Here is a 26,492-nt window from a genome sequence, read left to right as displayed (position 1 = left end):
CCTCCCGGGACTTGTCCAAACCTTGCTCCTGGCAGCAGCGGAACCTTTGCTTCCCAGCAGAATCATCTGCGCGATCCCGTGTGTGGGAGAAGAGTAAAGGGCTGCTCTGGTTGAAGCTGCAAGGTGCCTTCCGTACCTGCACCCTGACCCGAGGCAGAGGCACGGAGAAGAACCAGAAAAGGCTGCACCAGCCCTGGCCGGTGCGGCTCAGTCGTCCCGTAACCGAAAGGCTGCGGGTTTGATCCCCGATATGGGAGGCAACCAATCGGTGCTTCTCCCTTGCATCCATGTCTCTCTCTCTCCCTTCCTCCCTCTCTAAAAAGCAATGAAAACAATGCCCTCAGGTAAGAATTTTAAAAAATTGTTTTTTTAAAAGAAAGGAGAGCTGAGGCCAGCCCAGAAGAGAGAAGGTGAGGTGACCACGGGGGAGGGGGGGTTGTGCCCCAGCCCTGAGGCCAGCCCAGCGCCATCCTGCTGACCGAGCTGCAGGCAGCGGATGGGAAGAGGGCAGAGAAGTGGCCCAGAGAGAAGACGGAGGCTCCGAGCTCCTGGAAGAAGCAGCAGAACCTTCTTCACTCAGAAACTCAGATACGTGTGTGGGGATGTCGGTGTGTGAGATAAAGATTCGCTGAGTGAGGAAGAGGAGCTCTAATCTAAATCTAGTTCAGTGTCTAAAGGGACATCTAATCCTGTCTTTTGCCACAGATGCCACCAAACACTGCATCCGGTTCACCAGATGCAGCCAGGGGGCAGCCTCGGCCTCCGGGGCCCTGCCCGCCCTGAAGGGACACCATGGTCTCTGGCCCCCAGGTAGCACTCTCTGCAGCAACAGGAGGGACACGGGCAGGAAGAGCTTGTCCAGAAAGAGCAGGCAGTTCTGCTGAGACCAGGAGGTCCTCAGGCGACGACCCATGATCTCTGAAAAGGCTGCCAACTCTCCCTTTTGTCTGAGTGCAGCTGGGGATCAGAGCTCCCCAAAAATTGGCAGGAAATTCTTTGCCATGAGTGACAACACAGGAAATGGAGGCAGAGAGCACAACTTTAGCTTTTGAGATGAAGGCTCAAGCCCAAGAAAGCAATCAGGTCTGCTCCTGGCCCTGCCCCCTCGTTCCCTCGAAGTCCCCCCAAGGGGTTCTCCGGGAAAAGGGCCTGCCGCCCCCTGCTCAGGAACCAGCCTGCCTGTCCCCACTGCCGCCCCCAGTTTGGTCAGTAGAGGGCGCTGCATCACCACACTCTTACTCTAGCCCTCGCCCTGCAGCCTGATCCTTGTGTCCACACAAAGACCATGCTTGAAGACGTATTTCTTACGCTTGTGGTTCAATGTTACACGAGAAAGAAGCAGCAAAACACAAACTTGCTCTTACCTGATACCACCTATGTAAAAAGTACACAGAAAAATGACTTGAAGGAAATAACATCTAAGGTTATGCACCTTAGCTCACTGGAAATGGGATTTCTGTGGGTCCACTGTTTTCTATCCCGTCAGTTTTCTACAAGTTTGTATTACACTCATAATCAGAAAAATCCCCAGGATGGCTCAGGGGCCTGGGAGTCATGGGGGAGGGCGTGGGCAACACGAGGCCATAGGCTGTTGGAGAAGCATTTTTGCAAAACTGAATACATGCCCAGGTCTGAGCCGAGTGCGGGGAAATTACAGGACATGGTGTGCCCCCCGTCCTCAGGAAGGTCACAACATGACCACAACACAGAGGGAAGGCGTAACAGTGGAGAGGTGCTCAGAAAAGAGTCCAGGCACAGGCTCAGCACTGCTGTGTTCAGGGAGGGCTTCCTGCAAGAGGAGGCATTTGAGCTGCTATCTAAGGCAGCGAGGTGAGACAGCTGACACACAGGTGTCCACCCAAGCAAAGACACAGACGCATGAAACAGGAAGGGAGGGAGAGGCTGCCAGTTCAGCTTGAAGGATGAGGCTCGGGGATGGGAGAGAAGAGCAGGCGTCATGGGAGCCTTCACACTGGAAATGTGAGGACCGCCTGGCCCACCGCCGGAGAGAAAGCCGTCAGGATCCTCGGCTGGCAAGATTCCCGAGGCCTGAAGCCTCAAGGAATAAAGTAACATACTCATCGTTTCATAAATCTTCCATGGAAAATTTGAATAGTCAGCATTTCATTTTTTTAATCAAAGATAAGAAAACAATATAAAAACCAAAGCCACAAACCCCCCACCCCCGATGAATTAGGAGGCTCCCACAGGTGCGCGTGCCCCTGCAAATCACGGCACGGCGAGAGCAGAGCTTGGGGCAGACAAGTGGTTTTTACTGGGAAGCATTAATGTAACATTCAATTATCCCACTGCATACTGGCTGACTTAACTCAACCAAATTAGAATACATTTTATATTGACTATTTTGACATTTGTTTTATTTGGCAAGTAAAACAAAACTGATCCAATTTCCTTGCAACCATTGTAAACCATAAACTGTACAACAAGAAGTTATAAAATATATAAGCCTTATAAACACCACCTCCAGTTCTGCCCGGAGCCCCACGGCCTGGGTTCTCGGGCCTTTCACTCCGGTGGCTCCTGACTGTGCCGCGCCACCGGCCCGCCCGCTTCCGGGGGCACCAGGCCTCCTGCTTTCACAGGGGGGGAATCAGCGCTCTTTCTTCCTCCCACAGGGAGGGAAAGCCTGCCCTGAGGTCGTGCCCCTTTCTAGGCCCTTCCAAGCCATATCATGTCAACAGGGAGCAGCTGTTAGCTACTCCAGGGATGAGTCTGAGATGACCCTGACCACAGGCGATGGGCCTGAGCTGACCCCGGGCACAGGTGACAGTGATCACAGCTGTGACAGGGCTCTGGGTAGTGACAAAGGACCAAACGAGCCTAAACCAAGCAGACGCTCCGCTGCTCCACCTGCAACTCTGGGTAGCTCATTAGCTTTTCATATCTTTCCCTGCCACAGGGAACCATGAAACTGCTTCCGAGGTCTGGGGCGATTCCAGGGGCAGTTAGGTTTAAGGCCCTCTCTCGGTGTGCGAGGCCATCGGGGGAAAGCCCAGATCGTCTCTGTGGGGGGTGTCCCGAACAGAGAGCCCCCCGAGCTGCTGGCTCCCGACAGCGCCTTCTTCTGAGAGAGGTGGACGCTCAGAGAAGCGTGTGGAGAGCCGGCGGCCACGCCACCTCTGCACCTCCGGGAGGGCCAGGCGGGGGCTGTGGAGGTCGACAGGGGGAACTCGCCAGTGACACTTTTGTCCTGCTCCCGACAGACCTTGTTCATCCCCTGTCACCCGTGTGGAAGCTTCTAGATGCATTCTCACTTATGTGACATCAACCCCCAAACGATGCTGCCTCACCAATTCTTTCTTGATTTACTTTCGCAATCCCTTTCTCAAACTTAATCCGTCACTGCCGTTTGTCCTCAAATAACTGCTTGCTAGTGGTGTCGAAGTTTTTCCAGTCGACGGGATTCTTTTTCCCTCCTGCTTCTTGCAGAAAGTGTGGAGACCGTTTCTACCTCCATGATGACTGAACTCAGTTGCACAGAGCCCGTTCGCTGCCCCAAGTTTCTTTGTGGAAGCAATGGCTAAAATTAACATCCCCCGAGTGCTGGCTGTGGTGGCGCAGCTGCTTGAGCAATGTCCCACACAAAGCGAAAGGTCACTGATTCGATCCCCACTCAGGGCACCTGCCGGGGTTGCAGGCCAGGTCCCCATTTGGGGGCACGCAAGAGGTAACCGATTGATGTTTCTCTCCCTCAGTTCCTCCCTCCCTTCTCCTCTAAGAATAAATAAATAAAATCTTATTAAAAAAATAAACAGAACCTAACATCCCCTGAAAATTTTCTCACTATTGTCTCATGCCCAAACTACTCATTTCTTAGTTGGAGCTCATTGGGAAAAGAAACAATATACAAACGAACATAATTACTTACCAACCCTCCCGGGTTTCCAGTGAGTCGCCGGTCAAGGAAGAGGAGGCATGCCACCCCCTTCCGGCCAGCGCCCCCCCCCCCCCCCCCCCACGCCGCTGCAGGGCCTGTCCGAGTGCGGCAGGAGCTCCACAGAGCAGCCAGCCCCTTTAAAGCTGCACATTCGGCTACTTTCGGAGCCTCCCGAATGCTCGCAGAATAGAACGCAGAACGGCCTTTACATTCCAGTAACTCGAAGACTTCTAACTGGATTTTTAAACCCCGCCCCCCAGAGGTGCGCTGCTTCTGCTCTGTTTCAGCAGAAGCTACGTGGGGGTGCTCTAAGATGTCGTGTCGCGGGACCCCGAACTGCGTGACCGCGGCATGCACGGCAGCGCAGGACGCCACGGGACAAGGCCTCACCTGGGAAGGTTGGGGGCCGGGGTGGAGGCAGCCGATGACTGGGAAGGCGTCGTGGGTTGCGAGGAGTCGTGATTCCGAGGCACTCTGCCCATGCGGTACCAGATCCCCATGCTGTTCAGCTCCCTTGGGGAGAAGAGAGAGAGTGTCACAGCGCTGTTGAGCACACGGCGTTACCCGAGCGACACAGCCAACCCGCCCCTTCCAAAGGATCACTGCCTCAGGCACCAGGGAATCGGTTCTTGTCCACAGGTTGGTGATATCACCTCTCTCTGTGCTCTGGGGGGCGGAGGGGGAACACGGTTCAGAGCCAAATGTGAGGGCAGCCGTGCCCACCAGGCAGGCCGTTATGACACGGCCTTCTCCTTCACCACCCTCATGCATTCCAAGGGATGCTTCTAGTAGCTCCTCCGTTCACTCCAGGAACGACTGGAAACCACAATCACACCTCATTAGACGGGTGGCTGACTCCTGCCGGCTGCGCCGACTTGGCCGCGCTCCGTGCAGCCGACTTGACCGCCGCTCCGTGGGGCTCCAGGGTCAGGCTGTGGCGGAGCCGTTCCCGCTCTGAGGCTTCCATCCCCCCCCCAACCCCCACCCCCCCTGCCGACCACCCAACCTTTGCGGGGGAATGTGTGAAAGTGTGCATGTTTTTAAGAAAATGTGACCTAGAGTTCTGAACTGGATTCTCTTTCCTTACTTAAAAATAACGTTGAGATTGTCTGCCTCTAGAAAAGAATTTTTGCCCCAAGATGAAACAAAAATACACTTTATTTAGCAATCTTTTCAAAATGATATAAAAGACAGAAGATTCTCGTTTCAATTATTAAAACATACATACCTGGCAAGGGTCTATTCTTTAGAATTTTTAAAATTGGTTAATAATGGAATCTTTTAAAGTTGTGTAGTAATTAAAAATACACAGTTAACCAAAATTAAACTTTAAAAGCTCATCGTTAAATTGTTGGCTTCTACTATTTGTATGTAAAGGGCTGCTTCTAAGGCAACTGAACATGGTTATTCTCAACCATTCGCTATTCCTGTTTACACAATCAATTTGAAGCATGTGGCAAAACAGGGTTGTGAGTGCGTAGGAAGGGAGTGGCCACGGAGCCCTTCCTCAGGACTCGCGGGCTGAGACAGAGCTGAGAGCCCTCGCACACTCTGCACCAGGACGGAAACAGTCTTGGTGACACTGGCTCGCCACGTACTTGCGGCAAACACCACAGCCCGCCGATCACCTGGCCCGTGTCAGGCCTGTGGGGACAGGCCCTGGCTTTCCGACTGAAGAGGAGGGTCTGGGCTAACATGAGCATGGAGCAAAACAGAACTCAAACCAGATCTGAGGGGCCGACCTCAAAAGCCAAGCAGGAGAACTCCTCCGTGGGACCCACAGGGTCGAGCGAGGTGCCTGCAAAACCAGCTGGGGAGAGAGGCCGGACACCACCTCCCTCACTGATTCCCTGGGAAGACCGGAACTTCGGCTGACTGAGTAGGATGGACATACACTGTCTTTAGGACATCCAGCATCCATTCACTCCCCCATTCTGACTTTTTACCTCCCCTCTGTATCTCGGGGGCAGCCACCCCCTCATTTTTTGTCCCCGAGTTCCACTGGCTCAGGCCTGGAAGAGAAGGACACTTTCCAGACAGCAGTGACGGGTTCAGGGTGCACAGCACCCCAGTGAAGTCAATCAAGACCAATGAAACTAAATTCTAGAACTCCTGTTTGAATTATTGAGCACACAGACTTGCTCTTTGCCTTGGGACTTGAACCTGGAGGAAAAGTAGATAAACGGACCAGGCCACCATTCCCCCCCTGGGGAGAACATGTCCAGGAATGGGGTCCCCTCACCCCAGAATCAGAGCGAGGAGGAGCGAGGGGGAAACCAGCCCCTACTGACATCCTCCCAGCACCTCCTTCCAGCCCCACAGGAAGCCAACCTGCCCCTGGACTCTGCTGTGACATCAGCCAGCGGGGGTGGGTTTCCTGTCTCTGACACTCAAAAGAGCCCAGAGTGGAATCCCGAGATTCCTCGCACTGTGTATCTATGGCGCAGCTTCAGAGTCAGGCCTGTGCCCAGGGCTGAGGCTACTGGGAGAACACCGCAGGGTGGGCCCAGCCCCCTGCTCATCAGGGAGGAGGAGCATCAGACCAAAACTCTGCACGCGGGGAATTACCACATGGTCACATGCAAACACCCCATCTCCCCGACTCAGAGCCCTCTGGCGGCACCCACTGCACTGGAATAGACCCACACCGCCCCCATGCCCCGAGGGGCCCTGCCAGCAGCTCCCCTCATCCGGACTCCGCCCGCTGGCCCACCCCAGCCACACTGCTCCCCGGAGGTGCCACACCCATTCCCACGGGACCCCTGTCCCTCTCCTCTGCCCACAAGGCCGCGCCCTCAACTCTCTGCAGGGCGGGTGTCTCCTCCAGCTTGAGGGCTCTGCTCAAACCTCACCTCCCAGGCCCCTAGGGAAGGAGCCCCTGTCCGTTTCTGTGTTCCATTTTCCTCCCTCGCTAAAATGATCTGATTGTTAATTCCATTTGTTGCTGCTCCCTCCTGTTTGAACACAGACTCTGTGCCTCAGTCACCACCTGTCCAGGGTCTCTGGCCCGCGGAACAAACGTGGGGGGTGAATGAACAGTGCGGAGAGTTCAGGCCCAGCGGTTGCAAAGGAGAGAACGCCTGGAGCCCTGGGCATCTGGAAAGACCCGCAGAGCCTCAAGGATAAACACACGGGAGGAGGGGACGGAGGGACCCTTGGCTGCAGCAGGCGGCATGAACAAACACGCGGAAGGGTCGACAGCGTGGCGACTGGCACTGGCTGCGGCACCTGCGGGAGGGGCAGCCTTGAACCCTCAGCGCCTGTCCCCTCCAGCGCCAGCGAGGGGCCGAGCACGCTGGGCAGGGAGAGGGGATGAGCTCCGGGGCCCCAGACTCACCCGATGAACGTGTACTGGGGAGGGGCCTGCTTGGCCCGGCCGGTGACCCGGATGTCGCAGACGGCGGCTTCCGTGGAGTCCCGCGGGATAAACTTAATGCACAGCCTCTTCTTCCTGAAGGCGGCTTCCTCTGAGGGAGAGGGCAAGGAGAGGCGTGAGCGAGTCTCTGTTCGGAGGGAGCACCGCGCCTCCCGCCACATCCCGGCCTGGCCGCGAGAGCGCCCCGCAGAGGGGGGCGGGCTGCGCCCTTCCCGCCCCGCAGAGGACCGCCAGCCCGCCGCGCCCAGTCGCTGCTGGGAAGCGGGGCTCCCAGGGGCCCGCCCACCTCTGCAAGGAGAAGCCGCCCGGAATGAGCCGGTCCGCAGCTTCCAAAAGCCACAACCACAACTCGCTCCCTGCTCCAGATCCACGCGCCTGGACGCCCTGAGTATTATTAACACGTTTTGCCACACGGAGTCTTTTCCTTCTGACTTGTCATTGTAGAAAATCTGAAACACTCCCCCAGGCGCATGAATCCACACGTTCCCACCGCCTCATTTCCACGCTGCTGAAAACGGGCAGGCTGGTTTCGCCCTCCCCACGCCGCCCCCCTTTAGGCCGGCTGCAGAATTTAAAAGGAACCTCTAACACTGTGTGTCTTGTCACCCATCGATGGCTCGGTGCGCAGCCGTAGCGGACAATTTTTTTTAACGCGATCACCATGCCGTTAGCATTTCCTAACAAAACCAACAATGATTCCTTAATACCATCTGATAAATAGTCTGTATTCAAGTTTCCTCCCTTATCTCAAAAATGTCATTTAACCTTCGTTGGTCTGTCTGAATTTGGTTGTTGGGTCTCCTAAGCCCCTTTGGTCCCGTGAGACCCTCTCCCCGCCCCCCCCCCCGCCCTTTGCGGAGAGGGCACTGGCGAGTCAGAGGAACTGCGTCACTCCCTGCTCCTCCTGGAAATGGGCGGTTTCAGCCAGAGGCTCCACGAGGTTCAGGTTGGGGGTTTTTAGGCAAAAACGCCTCACAGGTGGGCCTGTGACATCATATCATGAGGCATGGCGTCCAGCTCTGCCCCCCCTGACTTCCGGGGGTGTCGGCAGCTGCCCCTGTGATAAAGTCGCCACAACCGTTATCCCAGCAGAGTTCACTTCCCCTGATGACTGTTGCCCAGGCCCACCATTTCAGAGCAGGTGTCAAAGGGGTGACTCAGTAAATCCGTCCTTCCCTCTGTATTTACCAGCTGGAGTTCTTCTATCTAAACAAACAACTTTCCTTCAACTACTTGGCCTCCCTGAAATATGCTTTGTATAGGAAGAAACAGGTATATACGTGATTCTTTTATTTCTCAAGTGTTAGAGTGATGGGTCAGTGCCCTCGCAGCCCGCAGTGCCTACCGACTGGGGGTCCATCCGTCTGCCCCTCTGTGGTTTCTGAACACAAGTTCCCAGTCCCCCACAGCCGCCCACTGTAAGAGTCAGGGGGGATGGGTTGGCATCCCGGCTCGGCCTCTTCCCTGCACTGGGGCCTTAGTGCGTCTGAGCCTCAGTTCCGTCATCCATGAAGGGAGTGAACAGAACCCCACCCCACAGAGGCGCGGACACAGGGCGGGCGAAAGGGGGCGACAGGCACCTTCGCTAGCCCAGCACCTGGCAGCCATGAGTGGCCATCACTGTTACAAGTGCACACCACGTAAGCCAGGGTCTGGCGCTGACCTCCAGGACCTTCCAGCTCCGGGGCAGGAGACGAGCATGCCCAAACCAGGGGGCAGAACTCGGGGGGAACAGGCAGGCCTGTGCTGGTCGTGACTTTCCTGCGGGGACACCAGAATCTGTGGCGCTGCTCTCCTGTTGTTGGGGGGCTGTTTTATGAGAGCCAGGTGGGAACGTGGAGACTTGGTGGGTTCCCCTCCCTGGTGACGAAACTGAGGGCCAGATCAGACCTACGAGCTAGAGCCCAACGTCCTGGATCCAGACCCCACACGTGGTCCCCAACGAGGCAGGGCGGTTTCCTAGGGGGAAACCACTCCGTGCGGCCCTGCACCCTGGAAAACCGTCAGCTGCTAAGATCAGGCCTCTGACGGGGTGAGAAGGCCAGACCTGTCCCCGGAGTCAAGGAAAAGGCAGGTCTCTCACTGGCTGTCGCCAGGCCGCTCTCCCCTCCGCTCCTCCCTCCACCGCAGACTCGGGGCAGGAGACGGAACCACTAATTGCACACGCTTAAGCAGGCCTAATGGTAAGTAAACACATTACCCAGAGTCCGCGGCAGTGTGCTCGGTCACGCTGGTGAACACGGAGCGAGGACACGGCACTCGCCTAAAGCAAACAGTCTTCCAGTTTTTAAGTGCTATATGGATTGCGACAAACCGGATTTTGAATTAATTACGGGAGCCTCATCTTTCTGGCTGACTTTGTAAAATCAGGGCCTTACGGGCGCCCGCCCGCACAGAGCGGACCAGAGGTTTACGTGGTCGGCTTGGGCTCACCTGTCCCCTGGGTGGAAGCTCCGGGAAATGACCGCGTGACGCGAAATGAAGGAGCTGCCCCACCCCCGCCCTCCTTGTGCCATAAGACACCTGTTGGAGATGCCAGGACGACCTCTGAAAGCCCACGGCCTGGCAACCCACGTGCCCTGGGCACGGGGAGAGGCTGCCCGCCCCAATTCCTGCACAGGAGCACCCGCAGCAGCGAGGCCACAGCCCAGACAGCCGTCGGCTCCGGCCTCCCTTGCTTGGCCAGCTCCACGAGAGGAAAATGCAGAACAGGAAGTCCTTTATGGCTCTACAGAGTATCAATATAAAGATATTATAAGTCGATTCATTGTAAAAAACCAATACCAATGTGAATTTTAAAACTACAAAAAAAACATAGGGGGGAAGTGGGAAATTGACACAAGTCTACAATTTTAGTTCTCCAGCAGACAAGCCGTTTAAGAATTAGCAGTGGTATCTCTGGAAGTAGCAAGCCAACGCTATGAAGCATCCAGTCTTGCTAATAAATAGGGAAGTGAAAATTAAATAAAATTAGGAAAGCCAAACTAAATAAAAAATTTTAAAACCTACGCTGGTAGGTCTGTGGCAAACAGGTGCAAGCTGGCACCACCAGTGGCACTGTGAATCGGCATTTCTGGAAGTTAATTTGGCAACAGAGAGTAATAAGCTTATCTTTATGGAGCCCATCCCTTGGGTGGGTCCAGGAGGAATTAAACTCAGATCTTGCCCTCAAAGAAAGAGATGAGTAGCAAAGACATGAAGAAAACATGTAAATGGCTGAAATGCAAGCCGCAAACATTATTATGAGGTGGACAATATTCTCCCCACTTTACAGATGAGGAAACTGAGGCCCAGGAGGGTGAAGCCCTACAGCTGTAAGTGCAGAGCCAGACTCACTATCAGGCGAGTCTGACTCCAGAGCCCAAGTTCTCTCCACGCAAGCTGCACTCTGTCCTCATGGAGGTAAAGCCGGGACTTCAGACACAGAATCGATCACTCCCTTTGGCTTCCCACCAGTGTCCCCTGCACAGGCTTCCTTCCCTCCTTCCCTGCCATAAACGTGTGTGGTGCCAGGTGCGATGACTGTGCTGTAATGCGGTTCCTTGTGTCCAGGCTACGCACCTAGACTAAGGAGAGTGGACTTGGAGGAAGGGCCAGTATCTTAGTCACCTTCACATCACAAAGCCCGCAGTGCCCACCAGGCACGCATCAATCTTAGCGGGCCTGCTTCACACCAGGGGCTGTCTGGCGCAGGTCGGAGAACTCAGGCTCACCCTTGAAAGAGATGGGTGTAGACATTCAGGGTTGAGGGAAAGGGCACTGCAGGCAGGGAAAAGAGCAAAGCAAATACGTAGTCAGGAAAGAAAGGACATGGAGAGCGTTAAGTTGGTGGCTCCGTCTGGGTCAAGCATAGGTGTTGGCAGATGAGGGCCACGTTTGCAGGGGAAGACTGCTGGCAGTGGTTTCTCAAGTGTATCACCAAAGAACACAAGCAAAAAAAGGGAAAAAGAGATAAATGGACTCCATGAAAATTTTTAAAAAAAGCTTTTCTAAGGACACCAAGAAAGTGAAATGAAAATCCCCTAAATGGGAGAAAATATTCCAATCACAACATTGATAAAGTACTTAACATCTAAAACACAGTTAACCCCTGAAAAATGCAGAAGTTAGGGGCACTGATCCCCCACACAGCCAAAAAATCCAGGTAAGACTTTTGACTCCCCCAAAACTTAACTACTATTAGCCTACTGTTGACGGAAGCCTTGCCAATAACATAAACTGTCAATTAACACATAGTTTGTATGTTACATGTATTATATACTGTATTCTTACAATAAAGAAAGCTAGAGAAAAGAAAATGCTAAGGAAATCATCAAGGACAGAAAACACAGCTTCAGCGTTTATTGGAAAAAGCCTGCATATAACTGGACCCGCACAGGGCAAACCCATGTTCCAGGGCCACTGTATATTAAACCAGTCTTGTAACCCAATAACACAAAGACGGCCACTCAAAAATGGCGAGGGATCAGAAGAGACATTTCTCCAGAGAAACTGGCCACACACGTGGCCAACAAGCACAGGAAAAGGTGTTCGGTGTCATTAGTGAACAGGAAACCCAGATCAAAACCACAACGAGGGGCCGGTCACACCCACTGAGAGGACAGGGGCCACGAAGCACCATGACAACGTGTGCTGCTGAGGGATGTGAAGACACGGGGATCCTCACGCGCTGCCGGTGAAAGTGGGAGATGGCGCTGCTCCTTCGAGAAACAGCTTGGCCGTCCCTCAGGAAGTCACACAGAGAGAAGACGACCGAGCAGTTCCGTGCCTAGGTGTGTGCCGAGGAGCAGTGCGAATGCAGGTCCTCGCAAAACCTCGTGCACGAGTGTTTAGCAGCCGGAAGGAGAAACAGCCCAGGTGTCCACCACCTGGATACACAGAGGGCAGCACGTTCCTAGAAATGGCGCGTTACTCGGCAATAAAAAGGAATGGAGTGCTGACACACGCCGTAACACGGATGAACCTTGAAAACTCACGCCAAGTAAAGGAAGCCAGGCGGGAAAGAGCGCCTATTGCATCCTGCTCCTTAGTGCAACGTCCTGAATAGGCAACGCCGCGTACAAAGCAGGCTGGTGACTGACTGCCTAGGGTCGGCAGGGGGCTGGAGAGAAATGAAGAGTGATTGCTACTGGGAATGGGTTTTAGGGAGTGGGGGGGATGAAATGCTCTAAAATTGATCGTGGTCATGGTTGCAACACTCTGTGAATATGCTAAAAACGTCTAATTTGCATACTTTAAATGAGTAAATTGTATGGTATGTGAATTATATCCAATAAAGCTGTTATCAAAAACCCCTGATACAGAAGTATGTAAAATCTTTCCGTAAAAGGGGCTTAAACACATGCTTTTACAGTGACACAGGTTAAAAGTGAGGCTGGTGTCAGGCATGTGTGTGTGTGTGTGTGTGTGTGTGTTCTGGTTGCTCCCGCCCCAGATGCATGATCTTGGATAAATTCTTTAATCCCTAAGTAGTTACTGCACCTCATTCATTGCATATATTGCATATATGGGTTTAATACTATTCATTTCCAAGTGGAGGGTCTTCTGAAGATTCAATGGTATCAGTTATGCAAAGCATTTATCACGGGGGTTAGCATACGGTAAATACATACTAAATATGAGCTATTGCAATTATTAGCTAATGCATATAATAACAAGTAAAAGCAAAATATCCAAAAGTAAGGAGATTATTTTAAAGAATGAAAATAGGCTAGGCAATGGAGTCCACTGGCTTCGCTAAAATCAGAGCTATGTGGGGTCTGTGCAGAGATGAAAAGTGTGGTCTACATGAAATGCCAGCACCCAAAAAGAAAACCAGCAAAAATAGTGGGTCCAAAATGGGGCTAACTGTGGAAAAATCAAGTAAGTGTGACACAGAATAAGACAGACCTTCAAAGGAAGTCATGTGTCACCAGGAAAGGAGACTCTGGGTTTGTTTTATTTACTCTTCCCTGTGCGTGCATCCTACAGTTGGCTGGTGAGAGTAAGGGAAAACAGAACATGCACTTTTGCATCAAAAGGAGGCGGCTCAAGTGCTCAGAGGCGGGCCAGCACTAGGTAGTAACCGACTGGCAGAAGAGGACCCGGACAAGTCCCGGTCCATCAGCACCTCTCACCTGCTCTGCTCTGGTGGGGGCGCAGTTTGGACCCTGGCACTCTAACTGCAGTCTGTCTGGTTCCGGCCTCTCTCGTGAGCTCTAAGAGCCCAAAACAGGGACACCATTGCCCTTGTATTCCCTGGGTGTCTTCTGGTTTTTTCCCTTTTGCGTCTCAGTCTTGTGCCAAGCTTGGCTTCAGCAACACACAAGATGCACTTAGGGACAGACCACCACCAGTTTCTCCGTCCACGCCCGAGTGGCCGGCTCCGCGGGGAGCCCCACCCTGGGAGAGAAGGACCTTCTGCTCACTGACCTGGCGCTAACCAGAACACGACAAACCCCTGGGAGAACCAAGTCAGACACGTGTCAAACGCCGCGGGGTTTATTCATGGGCATGCAGCGAGCACTCCTAAAATGTTCCCAAAGGAAAATGCACCTTAAAACATCTACAGATATACCTGGAGGAAGGAGACTCCCACTGAGATGAGTGGTACTAAAGGGTGACTCACGTGTGTCCACCGTCTCCTGAATCGGGATGAAGCCCACAGGCAGAGTGTCCTTGATGTCAATGAGCTTCATGTCCACCAACACGTTCCCTAAATGACTCTTGGGGAGAAAAAAAAGAGACACACACTATTAATCTGAACACGCCTGTGGTGGGTTTGCCATCTTGGCTTCAAGATGCATACTTAACACAACAACTCGTACAGCTTTACGACAGCAGGTGCATTAGAGTAGGTGGCACTTGATGCTCCCCAGACGTTACAGAGGGACGCGGTGGCCCCTGGGCAACAGTTTCATCTGCAGAACTTCAAAGTCACTCACTCAGACATGACCTCTCAGGGGGTGAGCAAGCCAGGAGACACATGTGACATGACCCAGCAGAGGGCAGCTGAGCGCATGTCCCGGGACCAGGCCCGCCCTCAAGCCCAATGTCCCAGCTCTTGGACCCAGTGGGTTTTAGAGAGCAAATTCCTGGGGCAGCCGTGGGGGAGAGAGCTGCATCCAAACCAGACTGAGAAGCAACCACACTCCTGAAAGATCGCCAGTCTGCACATCGACACACATCTTGGTTGCTAGATGCCTTCCGTAAAATCCCAAGAATCATAAAATACGGAGTGAAAGGCCCTGCCGCCTCCATATCGCACATCTTCTAAAATGACATGCACCGGGGCCTCTTAAAGTCCCTGTTTAGTGGTGGTGTAGGGGGTCCACAGCGCGCAGTTTCCATAACCAGGGCAAAAATATCTTCCGAAGAAGACGGCATGCCGCCTTCTGTAACGGCGAGCGAGAATTCTCTGCAAACGCGCCGGCACTTGCGGCCCTCATTTCAGGCTGCAAACGAGCTCTAAAGATTTGTATCCTACAACTTAAATACGTGGGGCCACCCCAGAGAGTTCATTAAAATCTTCGGAGTAATTTGCAGCTTACCTCCCCCCTTCTCCGGTTAGATCCAGTTAAGGAAAGACTTATGGCTTGTGATCCCAAACCCTCTCCCACCAGGATGCTAGCCACGCCCTCTGCTCGCCCATTTCCCAGAAGCTCCGCACTCCCCGGAGCTCCGCAGGAGCACGCTCTTAGCTTCCTCGTTCTGCACCCAGACAAGCGTCCAGACAGCCAGCCCACCACTCTGGCCTCCGCAGCAACGCCTCAGGCCCTGTTTCCGTCCAGCTCGGAGAAGGGCTCTCGCCTCCTCCTCTGCGCACAGCGGGCCAGCCCCCCTGCCCCTGCCCAGTGCCAACTAACACTCCCTCTGAAGGCCAACCAGGGAGTTCTTACCATCTAAACTCTCCGTTCTGTTCTCTCTTGGCACTGTCCATTTTCCTGCATATCAATTTATGATGGCACATTTGTGAGGTTATTTAACATCTGTCTCCCCACTAGAGTTTAAGGACCACGAGGACTTCAGGGGACTGAGTGGTAATGGAAAAAAAATTCAATAAAGATTAAATTAAAAAAAAAAAAAACACGGGGACCAAAACTACCTGTCCCTACTGTAAATCCAAGCCTAGCACAGTTCTCGGCACACAGCTGGTGCTCGGTCATTGTTTGCTGCATAAATTAATGTGTTCTGGTACACTTTCAACTGGGTGGACAGGTCGCAGTCAGAAATCAGATTGGACTGGCTGCGATGACAAATCTAAACTATGTGAGTAAAAACATTAAAAGTATATTTAGTAAATACATCATAAATGAATAACCACATTATACAAATGCACACAAATGAAATGAATTCTTCCAAATGTAACTAAAGGTTGAACGTGCCAAGTGCAAACTATGGCTGGTGCTTTGGTGGCCCTGCTGTCACGAAACCGTGTCTCTCCCTGCTTGCCATCCATTCCCCTGTGGGTCCACCTCAGGGGGCTGGGCCCCGGGAAACGTGGGGCGGTGCCACGCAGCGAGCGGAAGGTGGAGCCTCGCCTCGGGGGGGGGGGGGGGGGGCGCGGGACGCTGGATCGATCTGACCCTGTGGGCGGGGTTTGAACCGTGAACCTCACTCGCAGATGTCAGCGGCTTCCAGAGTCGCCTCATCTAATCTATCACAATTTTTTTTTTTTTCACGGCATTTGCGTCTCCATGTCATCGCTGCTTTCTGCATTGAGAAATTAACAGCGGGGTATGTTTCCCTGCCCCGGGGATGGAGGGGCATTCATCAATATCCTTCTCAAGTGTCTCCTGCTTGACAAGCCGGGTTTCACAGAAGTCAACTGCAAACCACTTAGCGCGACCTCACCCTCCGCACTCCACGAAGGTCCCTGGTCGTAAAGCCAGAACACTGGTGGCGTGGCCATTTTTTAAAAGAGCATCAGAAAACCCTCCCATGCATACGAAATGGGAGGCTGCCCTGCCAGAGCCTCCAGCAGCCTGAGCGGGGCCCCCTCCGCGCAGGGGGCTGCGCCGCGCCGGGCGTAATACAGTGGGTCTGCGACACCATTAATTTCGCGTGTTCCTCTCCCCTCCCCCACCGCGTGCTCCCTTTCATTTCCTCCTCATAAATATGAAGAACGTATTCCCAATCCTTGTTGAGCAAATGATTCATGCCAAAAGCCCAATATGCACTGACTCAGGGTATTTATATTGCCTCTGGTAGCCAGTATTTGCTAGTATACTGTAATTATTTTTGACAACCTTGCATTTAAGGTAGCCACAGATAACCAACTTAATATTCAAATGTTCATAAATCCTTCTGTTTAATATCCTCCCTACCTAATCTATGTACATTATTATTACAGGTAATGCAGAAAGTACAGGGCATGAAAAGTGCAATTAATCTCGATCCTTCCCCGGGAAGCAACGTCACTCCACAGCCAGGTTTCTGTACTAACAGCATTATTTGGAGAAAGAAATTTAGGTTCCAGAGGAGTCTCCCAAAACTCCTACGCTGGGAGTCTCAAGTCGCCTAATTAAGAACCTGTCCAGTCTGGAGGCCCCACACCCCTGCTTCATGGCTGTAAAAAATCACGCCCCGCCCAACCTGGGCCCTGACAGCAGGCGGGCACAGACTGGCGGCAGTGGATTAAAATACGCCTCGCTCCTGCCTGCTCCATGCCTGGCAAGCAGGCCCCGCCGCCCCCCTGAAATGGATCCCTTTGGATCTCACAACAGGACCTGCTCAAAACGCACCTACTTCCTACACTGCTTCCAAAGACAGGCGGAGGTCTCTCCTGCCGCCCGGGGCCCCAGCTGACAGCCCTCGTCACAGCCCACCTCCACCCCGGTCCTCGTGGGGGAAGACAGGCAAAGGGGCACGCGACGAACAGCTCTCTAACATTCAACAAATATGGACCGAATCAATGCATTTTCTATGATATGTTTACCTACGACACCCAGAACCACCAAGCTCCGGTGACTCCTCTGTCATTTTTCAGACTTGTCAGCGTCCCCACACCAAGGGATGGAGGACTCTTCTGGCCTAGAGTACCAACAACCCACAGCCTTTGGGGGAAATGCAACAAAAACAGAAAAAAAAATCGATCAGAGAGCCCTGGCTGATGCGGCTCAGTGGATTGAGTGCTGGCCTGTGACCCAAACAGTCACTGGTTCGATTCCCAGTCAGGGCACATGCCTGGGTTGCGGGCCAGGTCCCCATTTGGGTTGGGGGCGCACAAGAGGCAGCCACACACTGATGTTTCTCTCACCTCTCTTTCTCCCTCCCTCTCCTTCTTTCTAAAAATAAATAAATAAAATCTTAACAACAACGCAATCGAACAGATCGTGGCTGTCCTGGGAGGCCAGGGCTCTGAACTGAAGCCTCTTCAGTCAGGACGGGTGAGGCCTGAGCAGAGAGGTCAGTAACGACGTCGCGAAACCGCTGAGCTTCGGAACAGCTGAGCGGAGCGAGCACGTGAACTTGGGTGTTGAAGCCTGGGAGCGCGCCCTCACGGCCCCGAGTGGCAGTGAGCGCACTGACCTGCACAGAGGGGACGAACAGAAGGGGACAAAAGCTACAAGCATGAACAGTCTCAAAAAAGTGTTCAGGTGAACTCCAGAGACAAAGGGGCGGGGAGCGCCCTGGGACCACGTGGGTGCGGGAGGGCAGCTGGGGCGACGGGGGACTGCCCCTGACTTCGGGAGCCCCACGTCTGCGAAGGCGGCCCGACCTCCGGACCTGCCCCCGGGGGCTGCTCAGGCTCAGGCTGCAGGACGAGCCCCAGGGACCTGCTCAGACTCATTAGAGGCGCAGCTGCCGCCGTCCGGCCTGTCTGGAGGACGGAGGAGGTTCCCAGTGTTCGCCGCCCGACGCCCCCCACTCCCTGAGAAACTGCACTTTCCAACGAGCATGCGTCGTAATTAGGGGGGGAATTGAAGCATGAACTTCTCCCCCAGCCCTGAATGTGTTAGAAATAACTTTCCCGCCACAGGCTTACCAATAAACACAGGAGTGGCAGGGGGAAGAGTGAGAGCCAGAGGACCGTGCGACTGTCTGCACCCAGAAAATGCAGAAGGGATGGGCGAGGACCTCCAGGACAGGACCATGGGGCTGTGGGGGTGTGTGTTGGGGGGGCTGGGAAAGACCATTCCTTTCCCCTGTCAGACTTCTGAATGAAGATGTTCAAAGTTGTTGGTTTTTAAAAAGTTTTTAAATCATGGACATATATTACTGTTATAAGAGAATTTATAAAAAATAAATTAATGAAAATACTTCCAAAAAACTTTGTATTAGAAAGAGACAGTAACGTTGAGGCCCCAAATGAAATGACACCCCTGGAAATGAAAACCTGCTCCCCCTGTTTGGGGCTCAGAAAGGCCGCTGACCTGGAGAAGCCCCCAGACCCTCTGATGTCAGGAAGGAGCTGGCGCTCAGGAGAGAGTCCCGGGACGGAAGGGGTACGTCCGCGGGACGACTCGGGCGGGCCCCACACAAAGCAGGGATTCAGGAAAGCTATGTCCCCCTTTTTTCAAGCTGCCCGTTAAAACCCTATTGGAAAAGCTTTAGTAGACATCTTCAAAAATGTCCTACTTGATGGGCCTGCGTAGGAAAAACGGCACACTAAAGAGAAACCTACGTTATTAGGTGGCACACCCACCTGCAGAAACAGTGAAACGCCCTCTGTCACAGAGAGGCGCGGGGGGGAGAGTCGCTTTGGAAGCGGGGCTGTGTCCGTGCAGAGGGGTGGCCGTGTAGCCCCTTCCCAGCTGTGCCCCCCTTGGGGGGTCGGCTTTCAATCCAGCCTCACTGGAAGGTTCTCACGTCCACACCCACCTGTGATGTGCTACTGGGAAGGAAGGTGGGCATACAAGGGCTGCGGGAGACACTTCCTGGCTTCCTCCCGAGGACGCACGTGGACGGAATCCACGGCGCACCTGGGCGCAGGGCTCACGATGCTGCTCATAAACGAGGCACGGCGCTGGCTGCCGATCCTACCCAGCTCGCGAAAACCACAGATACATTAACACGGCGGTGAAAACAAACCGCAACAGAGAACACGAGGACATTTCGGACGGGCAGAACGTGAGCCGCTTGCGCTCACTCAGCAAAAGGAACAGCGCTACTGGACTTACATTTTCTTTGGAAAAGGATCTCGTGAAACACAGGTATCTGGTAACCTTGGATTTAAATAAGCCGTCTTTCCAGAGGTCAGCATCCACGCCATCTGCCGTCTGCGCCACCTACACCGGAGAGACAGAGGAGGACCGCAGGTAAGGCGAGGTGGCACCGAAGGCGCAGGTAAGGCGGGGCGTCGTACCCGCGCCAATTAACACCGGCCCGAACCCTCCTGGCATCTCATTAGTCCGTTTCTCGGGGCCCCGGGAAGAGATGTTCCAAGAGGGGAAGAGGGAGCGTGTGAAAAATACAACTTCTAAAAATACGGTCCCCGGGGAAGCCCTTGATTAAAGACACCCTGACAAAAATGGTTCTAATGAGAGAAGAGCAACTTTTGTTGTACAGACCGAGGAGGGATCAGGGAAGTCAGCACATTAAGTTGCTCATTACCACGTACTCGGGGGACGGCGGGGGATGGTGGGGGGGGGGCAGGAAAAAGTCCAGTGGGGTGTGAAATACCACCTGAGAGGGGCACGCCGCTGGGGACGCTGGCTGGCCCCCTGCCCCAGGACCCCGGGGCCATCCAGGGTGCTTCTGCCGGTGGGAGTCTATTAGCGACAGGGGGCGGCTGTCAGGGAAGTTCCTTCCTCGCCGGGGCTTCCTGGTGCAAGCGCTGCGAGGGGTACTCAAGGTCAGAAACTGTATCGTCAGAGAAAAATAAGGACGATCCAGTGCCTGGCGCGCAGTCTCACTAGGAAGGACTTTCTCGTGGGCAGATGTAGACCTTTTCCTCGAAGAAGGGTTCAAGGAGGCAGCGGCCGGCCTGGATTTGGGCCGACAGGACCCGTGGACTGGACTGCGGGGTGGGGGGCGGGCGTGAAGGCGCCCGGTCGTGCGGGAGAGGTCACGCTGAGACGAGAGGAGGACAGAAAAGGCCGGACGCGGCAGTGTCCCTGCCGATTCTTCCGGAGTATGATCCGGGTGGACTGTCAGGGCCGGGCCTGCCCTCGCACCGGCAGCCCCCCATGGCAGCACCCGGCTTGTGGCAGCACCCCAGCATCCCGCCAGAGGGTCCCTCAGCCAACCGGCGGGCTGGCACCCCGAGGGGCAGTCGGGGAAGGCTCAGGGAGCCACGGCCCATTGGGGATGCGCCTGGAGCCCGCCTGCCTGTCCCCGCGAGGTGCGGACCTGGGATGCAGGCCTCGACCTGACGAGCTCCCTGCTGTGCCGACACACTGCTGAGGCGTCTCCGTTCCACACGCCCCAAAACTGCCCGAGTCGGCCCCATCCCGTGAGCACGCCCGCGGGGCACAACAGCGGCCTCTGTCACGAGCACAGGCTGGGGGCGCACGGGGGTGGAGGGGCTCCACGAGGGCATTCCTGGAGCCCCCACGGCCACATTCTCCGAGGCTGCCTCAGAACAGCCCACAGGCCACGAGGCCAAAGAAAAATGCGTTTCTTTTCCCAAACCCGGCGATTGTAAATGAGCAAATGCCACCGAGGGAGAAGAAAGGCCCTTCCGCTAAGAGTGCAAATATGTCCGACCCAAAACCTGCAGCAGTGGAACAGGGTGCAGCCGAGGGGGGCCCCAATAGGGATTTGGAGTGGGGTCCAGAACTCAGGGTGTCCAGGAAATACTGGAAAGACACATGAGATGTCCTCCCCCTCCCCCGCCCCCCGCAGGTGTGGGTTGGGGGAAGGGACACATGGAGCAGGGACGTGTTTTGTGCAGCCACAGCTTTGCAGCTAACCCATGGTGTGGCCATTTAATGCACCTATAACCTTTAGCTGGTTGCACAGATACGTTAAACAGCTGTGGCCATGCTCTGAGCCAGGGGGATGGAAGGGACTTCCACCCAAATTGTAACTCGGGGGCAGGTCCCCCGGGTTACAGTGCCTGCGTGAGAGAGCTTGGAGAAGATTGGCTCCATGACATGCGGCCATGCCTGCCCAGACTCACGACAACAGCCCAGTGAAGCTGGAATAATACAGGAGTGCTGGCAGGTGTAACTGATTGTAGGAGGAGTCGGAAATGGGGACACAGAGGAAGATTGGCGCGGGGATTTAAAACCGGACACGGCAGCCATTGAGGGAAGAACCACGTGGTTTTGCCAGAGTGGGGAACCCCGCAGCTTTGGTGAAAAGAGAACCATGCAGCTTTGGCGAGAGTGAGGACCCCATGGCTTTGGGGTGCGCTCCTTGGCCACGTGGCCTGGGAAGCAGGAGAGACCTTGCCTGGAAGAAAATGGGCACAAAGAATCTTGCCAGTGGGCCATGAGAGGGTGCCCCATGGCTTTGGATTAATTGGAGATTCTACCTGGACGGTGACACGGCTGATGGTGCCGGCACCGGAATCACGGACGTCCGCTGCTTTTCCTGAGATACGGTACCCCGGATTAGGGCAGGGGGAGGGGGGGAGGAAGCACTGTGGGAGTCTGTGGGTATCCAAAAGGACTTTGATATTTTAATGAAGACATTAGGTCACTAGTCACGTCTGTATAGCTTTAAATAAACATTTGCTTTCCTTTTCACAAATCTCTGGCATTGAGAGATGTCTTTCCTATGGTGGCAGACAATCAGACCTAGTGGGGGTCCTTTAGGTAATAGTGTACCGTACCCCACCCTTGGCCCTGTGCATTCTGTAACAGCAGGAGTGGCGTGGGGACAATCTGAGGCACCGGTCGCCCCAAGTACGTCATCCCCACAGACAGCGACGTAGGGGTACAGGGTGAGCCCGCGTCAGCATTTCCCCGTGATGGTTGCACACACAGTCCCTTGGAAAACATGGCATTTTAGGCGGTGGCCCCAGCTCCCCACCACCAAGGATCCCTGTCTTTTGTCTTCTCCCCCGGGTCCCAGGTATTAGAAGATCTTTTTTGTTTCCCAAACCCTGCTTTCACTGTCCTTCCTCGGTTCTGGGGTGTAGTCATTTGGGAATCAGCCCTGTATTTAATAAACACCCCTTTAAGAAAAAAAAGAAATAGTATCATATCAAAGTGTACAAATCTCTTTTAAGGGGCATCCCAATTTTAGAACCGCAGAAACGGGAAAATAAAAAATGTGTAAGAACAAAGAAGTAAGGACACCTACTTGGCTTCGCTATAATAAATGCGTTATTTAACAAATAGTTTGAAAAGTCAGTCTGCAGGACACTGGAAGTGTGTGGACCCGCAGGCTGGGGCCTCGGGAGGAAGGAAGCTGTGTCCAGCCCCCCACCGGAAAGGGAGGGAGCCAGTGGGCTCCCCGCACACGTGGAGAGTCCACGGAGGGGGGTGTGCGCCCTAGGCCAAGGCGGCTGTTCCCGGGGTCTGAAAAGGATGATTCCTGCCTCGCACCCCTGCTGGAGTTCTTCTTTTTCTGCGTGAGAAGGCACCTCGGTGCGATAAAGAGGCATGTGCAGGCCTGGTGCGGGCAGCAGCCCCCTCCTCCCTCCTGGGAGCCACCGTCTCTGGCCCGAGCTGAGGAGCATCGCACATGGACAACCGAACCGAGGCCCAGCCTCGCCCTGAGCCCACCACTCATCTGTCTGCGGTGAGGTAAAAATGCGTGATGCCCTCCACCCCCATCAAGGGGAAGCAAGGAAGGGGGAGGAGAGGAGGAGGGAGGGAGGGAGAATATGCGTGTGTGGGGGTGGGGGAGGGCTCCCGGGCAGAATGCAGAGACACCGGAATCCTGGGCCACGGGAGCTGGACCCATGCAGGGGCCACGGCTCCACAAGCAGGAGCCGCGGTGAGAAGACCCAGGCCTGTCTCAGCAGCAGCTCCAGCGAAGAGGCCCCGGTGTCAGGGGGCTGGACATTCCCAGCCCCGCCTTCCCTGCGGTGATCCACCAAGAAACTTCTTTCCGATCCAGTCACGTAAGGTGCTCCCTAACCTCCTAAATTCTTCCCACCCTCAGGTAGACGAGCAAACGACCTGCAAGATAAATCACAGGGAAGGCAGGCATCGGCATGGGGCACCCCTGGGTAAGTTCACATCTGAACTCTGACCCTACGAACTCGGCAGCTGGTCCTGGCTCCCGAGACGGGAACTACACATGTGTTTGTGGGGATGGGGGCTCCTCCCGAGCACAGAGGGGTTGGAGGAGCCCCAGAGCATGCACAGTGCCTGCCTCCGTGCTCACCAGGGAGCGCCCACAAAGCCTGTGCTGACACGTGCAGACTAAAAACGAGGACAAGCACTGAACCGCATAACGAAAGCAATGCCATGCTACAGCGGGAGTTGGAAAGTCCGGAATCATCCCATCAGCTGTGGCTCAGCTCTAACCTCTGGTCCTCAGGGGTCCCTTCCCCCGCTCTTGGACAGCAGTCCTCCACTGCACATGACAGACTTGTGCGGTAACGTTTACCCGCCCTACTGTGCACAAGGATGGCGCCTGCTCTGGCCGCCATGCACCCTCCCCACTGGGCCGAGAGCCCGGCACACGTTTGGGCGCAATCCAAGTTTGCTGAGCGAATGACTGAACGAGGTAGCCACTCAGCCAGGGGCCACGTGTGACAAGCCCCAGGCCATGTCAGCCACCCAAGAGAGGGAAGAGTTTGTAAATGCGGAATTTCTGGGATTTACTCTTCAGTACTTACACGTTCCAACAATCAGGCCGCTTATCTTCTCGATCACCTTGTGTGTGTCCTGCTTTGTCCCCCAAACGACTAGAGTGTGACCAGTGACGCCGCTGACGGCAGTGCCTCCACAGTGCCTGTTACAGGGCTTTGCATACACAGACACACACACACACACACTCACACTCACACAGAGACACAGGCACTCGCACACATGCACATTCACTCACATGCATATTCACATGCACACACACTCTCTTACACGCACATGCACACGCACACACACTCACACTCATACCCTCCCCCTCTCTCGTTCTAGCACCTGCCTGGGTACAGGAGCTGCCTCTGAGGAGGAGTAGGTTGAACACATGGGTTTCTCTCTCTTCTCTGCTAAAGTGACAACCAAGTGGAGAAAGTATGAACCTGCTAAAATAAGGAGTAAGAGAGGAGCGCAGCGCCGGGGAGATGCCACCCAGCCTCTGCAGGTGTGGGAAGTGGAAGGAACGCACTGAGCAGAGCGGAGGGGTTGGCACCTAAGGGTCTGACGGGCCCTCGCAGAGCTCCAGGGCCCAGAGCCACCAGACACCAGTGGGGATGAGGGTGGAGGCCATGGGGGTGGCAGGTGTGAGTTTAGGCTGAAACAGGCCTATGTACAGAGCGGTAACTGAACTCCCAGATCCCTACCCTCATTTCAGATGTATTTTCTGCAGAAACGAATCCAGCAAGACTCAGGACTCCAAAACACAGCCTGCTGGGTGGGGAAGGAGGCGAGGAGGAAGTAAGACCCCAGAGTGAAAACAGGGGGGCTAACGGCGCACCCTGAGTGGTGGGCCCCCCTCCCCTGCCACCACCAGGCTCGCCTCGGCAGGCGTTGTACCCGCTACACGCGGGATAATGATGGACTCGTCCCCGGAGAAACTGAGGAGTGCCAGCAAGCAGACCATCACGCGCAGACTCTGGGGGGCTCCTGTCACAGAAGCTCGTCCCTGCGGCATCCCAGGTGTCCCCCCCACCCTCCCCCACCCCACCCCCACCCGCAGAGCTCCAACGCCAGGAGGTAGCGCCTCACTCTTAAATACAAACTGACAACGAGGAGTCAGCAGGCACTGAGGGGAAGTCAGGTGGCACAGGTGACGCGGGGAAACAATGGAAGCCACGGAACACACAGCGGACTCTATAATTAACATCCTCCGAGGGACGAGGGAGCACATGGCAGCCACAAAACCAGAGTGGAACGTCGTGGAAATGTTCTTAAGAGGGACAGTTTAAGACTATAAAGAGCCTAGAAATCAAAAAAGTTACAGGTAAAATTTAAAAATTCAAAAATAAAATACTGGAAGAGAAAAAGGAGGAATTCTTCCAGAAAGTAAAATACAAAGATGAGATAAACTATAGGATCAATGGAGCATCCAACTAGCCGCCTCTCCAGAAAGAGCAATAAAAAAATGGAAGAGAATTGAGCCTCCATATTAAAGGGGTCCTGAGCTCTGGCTGGCGTAGCTCAGTGGATTGAGCGCAGGCTGCAAACCAAAGTGTCGCAGGTTTGATTCCCAGCCAGGGTACATGCCTGGGTTGCAGGCCATGACCCCCAGCAACCGCACATTGATGTTTCTCTCTCTCTCTCTTTCTCCCTCCCTTCCCTCTCTAAAAAATAAATAAATAAAATCTTTTAAAAAATCATTTAAAAAAGGGGGTCCTGAATGTTACCCCCTTAAACCAAAAAGTCCTACCCCAAAGCAAATCAACAGAGAATCCCACCAACCTGGGGGTTTAAAAAAACGCTACTAACGCGTCTAGAGAGAAATAACAGGTCACACGCAAAGGAAATAACAGGTCGCAGACAATGCTGCACATTACATGCCCTTGACCTAATCATTTTATAACTGGGAGTTTGTACCTTCTGAGTCTATATAACTTTTATAATAAGGAAAACAACCATTTAAAAGCCTCCACTTGATGGGGTGAGAAATAAGGATCTGCCTGAGAAACACTTTGTAAATCAGCTGTCCTACCGAGCCGCCCGGGCAGGCGCCGTGCGGTTAACCCTTCGAGCTGCCGGAGGCTCCCCAACGCTGGGCTCCCGGGCTCTGCCCAAAGGGAAGCTCTGGGAAGATACCGCCGCAAACCACCAGATTCGTCAACCTGTTGGCACCCCGGTGTTTTAGGAGAGCCCGCCCACAGTTCAAAGACGTACTTGGCAGACACAGAGCAATCAAAGGGGCCAGGAAACTCTGCAGACATTCCAAAGGAAGTATCTGGCTGACACCATGAATGAGAATGCAGTTCAAAGGGCCCCGGATGTGTCAGATCGTGCGCTGTGGGAACAGACACTCGGGGCGGGTCAGACAGTGGCCGACCGTGCAGCCGCTTAAACTCTCCATCACCGCGGTGCGGACACAGCCGGGAGGCAGGGAGCCGAAGTGACCAGCCCCTAGGTCCCTACCAGGAGGTATGCCCGAAAGGCTTTCTAAACACGATGGAGTGAAAAGAGCCATTCGACTCATCTGGTGCCAAGTCTAGGAACTCTGGGCTGTTTGCTTTTTGTTCTGATTTCATTCGCATCCCATCATTTCGCA

The 26,492-nt window shown here is 54.3% G+C and overlaps 1 protein-coding gene across 4 annotated transcripts in view; it reads right to left on the bottom strand.

Annotated features, from left to right (window-relative positions):
- Positions 1-26,492, bottom strand: part of MVB12B (multivesicular body subunit 12B) — a 169,157-nt gene that overhangs the window by 89,576 nt on the left and 53,089 nt on the right. For all 4 annotated transcript variants that reach the window (XM_036022238.1, XM_028532633.2, XM_036022240.1 and 1 more), the window contains exons 3-6: positions 19,376-19,483; positions 13,882-13,978; positions 7,236-7,365; positions 4,289-4,411 (exon numbers count right to left, since the gene is read on the bottom strand). In XM_036022238.1, coding sequence (XP_035878131.1) covers positions 4,289-4,411; positions 7,236-7,365; positions 13,882-13,978; positions 19,376-19,483 — 458 coding nt within the window. The remainder of the gene's footprint in view (positions 1-4,288; positions 4,412-7,235; positions 7,366-13,881; positions 13,979-19,375; positions 19,484-26,492) is intronic.

This window comes from Phyllostomus discolor, chromosome 3 (genome assembly GCF_004126475.2).
Source record: "Phyllostomus discolor isolate MPI-MPIP mPhyDis1 chromosome 3, mPhyDis1.pri.v3, whole genome shotgun sequence".
Taxonomy (NCBI): domain Eukaryota; kingdom Metazoa; phylum Chordata; class Mammalia; order Chiroptera; family Phyllostomidae; genus Phyllostomus; species Phyllostomus discolor.
The sequence above is the reverse complement of the archived record's forward strand: the minus strand, read 5'-3'. Positions and strand labels throughout refer to the sequence as shown.